The following is a 2941-nucleotide window of genomic DNA, read 5'->3' as shown; positions in this document are numbered from 1 at the left end:
TACCTACTACTTATTCGGCTTTTAGAATAGGGAAAAAAATTGAGAAAAACCAAATTGAGGTGAGAGAGAGGAAATTACCCGTCTGTAAAAAAATCTGGTGTCCAATATATCCTGAAACTCTGCCGAAATTTTTTGAGAAAAAAAAGAAAAAAAAGCTATTTCAAATGTTTATGATTTTTGTTGCGTCAAAATCGACCGAACTACACAAGTTTTATTCTCACCGGATGTGGGATACATAGGCAACCCTCATCGGGTCCAACTCCATTTTTGCAAAATAACCCAAAAAATATGAAGTGTCTCTATCTTGTCATAAATAAATTAGGTGATGTCGTTCTTGTCCAAAATAGCCAAAATGCCCCAAAAGGGCGCAGAAAGGCTGTTTTTGCAAGAATAGCCACCTAAGGTCCTTTTTCAAATTTTGGCTGATTAACAAACACAGCCCTAAAATTTTCTTTCTTGAAGTGTTGGAGGGCTGTATTCATAAAAGTGTTTTGTTTTAAATTGCAATTTTTTTTGAGTCAAAGTAAATCATGGTCCTCGAGGAAATCCTGTTAGAACTCCATATGTGGTGGAATGATTTGGGAGAAGTCAGTAGAGAAACTGTGGTAAAAGCTTTGGGTGGTCTTGTTGGTCTTCTGAATATTAAGCCAATGAAGGATATAATTGAGTCTTTAATACCCTTTTGGGACCCAGCGCATAATGTGTTCCATTTTACTAAATTTGTGCTAACCCCTACGCTTGAGGAAATAGCGGTCTATGCTGGTTTTAGTGGGAATCTCAGAAATCAATACCCGGTGGCACCTAGAACAGTGACTCCTCATAAGTTTTTGGACCTTCTAAGCATCAGTCGGGAAGTTCAAGAAGGAAATTTGGCTAAGGGATACGGGAATCCCCGCGTTTTTGAGATGCCGGATACCGATCTTACTCATTCGGGGAACAAAGATAAGTGGGAAGCTCAGCGGGGACTGACTTTTATAGTGGCATTCCTAGGTATTTTTATTTGCCCAAGAAAGGATGGAAAAATAGAATTGGGGCTTGTGGGAGTATCCGACTTCATGACTAAAAAGGCAAATGGCACCATTGTACTAATGATTTTGGCGGATATTTACCGAGCTCTAACTGCTTGCCGAGAAGGAGGAAAGTTTTTCGGAGGATGCAATATGCTTCTACAACTATGGATGGAGGAACACCTTTGCCACCGTCCGGGTGGCATGACCGGTCTTAAATGCATTGAAAAACTTAAACAACGGGTGGAAGGCCATGAGTTTTTGGATGGTACGGAAGCATGGTTTGCAGACTTGAGTTCCCTGACCGCAAGCAATATTGAGTGGACATTCGGGTGGCTCTCAGTCAGTGAAGTCATTTACATGTCATCCGAAGTATGTTTTCTTCTATTGATGGGTCTCCGGAGCATTCAACCTTATGCCCCACACAGAGTTCTACACCAGTTAGGCAGGTACCAGGCTATTTCGTATGATGAGGATTTGAGTCAGCAGGTCATCGAACTGGGACCAAAAGCTGCTTTCCTGGAAGAAAGGGTGCACCGAATTTGACACCAATGTAGGTTCCTAGAGCCAAAGACTCAGATGCGGGATCTGTCCAGAGGTGAGTTGGAGCCTAATTACACAACTTGGTATGGTAAAAGGTCTTAGGTCCATCAAGAGCCCGAACGGCCTGCCAAAAGGCCCCATGTCCAACAATTTAGTGATGGAGCACAGGAGCAATGAGATTGGTTGGCAAAAGAGGCAAGCTATAGAGCCATAATAAGCAAATTGGAGGGACAAATCCAAGACCTTAAATTTGACAAAAGTGTACAAGCCGTTGCTGATGAAGGGGAGAAGAAGAAATTGGCCCAAGAAACAAGGCCCTTCGAGCACATATCCAAAAAATGAAAATAGCTGCTGAGAATCAGGAAGGAGTCGAAAAGATGAATGACTCATAAATAGTCTTAGGAGGAAAATAGCTGAGTGCGAGGATGATTTGGAAAACTCCGAGGGTAATCTGGAAAGAGCTCGGGCACAGCTATCAAAGAACGCAAAGGGACGAGCAATGTTTGTACGACAATTAAAAAGGAAATATGAGGGAGAAACCACCAACCTGAAGAAGAAACTAACTACCCTCAAGAACAAGATGACCAAACAAGCAAAGAGCTTCAAAGCAGAAAGAGAACACTGCTACGCCCTGATGTCACAGCTAGAGAAAGACCTGCAGCAGCTTCAAGAGCAAAATCATGCAGCTGAACAAGTTTTGGGGGCCAGATCTCAGCAGATTAGACAGTTGCTATAAGAGAAGGGTATTATCAGAGGAAGGGTTAGGAGCATTGTGGACTATATTGTGATGAAGTGCAATGAGTGTGAAGACATGACCAGGTCCATGTTCTTAGCTTCTGTTATGATTTTTGTCCGACAGATCATGGATGACCTATTCCGCCTCTAAGAAGATATGGCGCATAGGCCCACGGCGAGACCGACTGATATCCCGCGGGCCCTTGGAGCAGTTGAGGCACTTATGTATTCATGATTTTCATTCGAATCTGTATTTTCAGCTTTCTTCCAGAGTCTGTTAGTCCGTTTTCGAGTTTGTATTTTCATTTTTCTGTTAGAGTCTGTTAGTTCTCCTTTTTCGAGTCTATTAGTTTTTATGATTAAATTCTATAGAAGAAGTCGTTGCAATTAAGACGTTTTTTATGAAAATTTGAAAAACCCCAAAAATTGTTTTTTTATTATTTTATTTATTTTATTTTACACTTATTCCCAGAACTACGCTTGGTATGATTCATGCGGTGTCATAATACGTAAGCAATCCCTATAGGATTCGATCATAACCATAAAATAAAAAAAAAAAAGAGAGGAAAGCAAGAAAAATTGTGAAAAACAAGAGAGCAAAAACGAGAGAATAAGAGAATAAAAACAAGAATCAAGCAAAGAAAGGCAGGAATGAA

At 40.9% G+C, this 2941-nt stretch overlaps 1 protein-coding gene across 1 annotated transcript; it reads left to right on the top strand.

Moving 5' to 3' along the window:
• Positions 1 to 530: 530 nt before the first annotated feature.
• On the top strand, positions 531 to 1553 carry LOC142165232 (uncharacterized). The gene has a single exon (XM_075223830.1). It carries the CDS (start codon positions 531 to 533, stop codon positions 1551 to 1553), a length of 1023 nt encoding a protein of 340 aa, XP_075079931.1.
• Positions 1554 to 2941: the final 1388 nt, after the last annotated feature.

The sequence above is a fragment of the Nicotiana tabacum genome, chromosome 10 (assembly GCF_000715075.1).
Source record: "Nicotiana tabacum cultivar K326 chromosome 10, ASM71507v2, whole genome shotgun sequence".
NCBI lineage: Eukaryota > Viridiplantae > Streptophyta > Magnoliopsida > Solanales > Solanaceae > Nicotiana > Nicotiana tabacum.
This window is presented reverse-complemented; position numbering and strand designations above follow the sequence as displayed.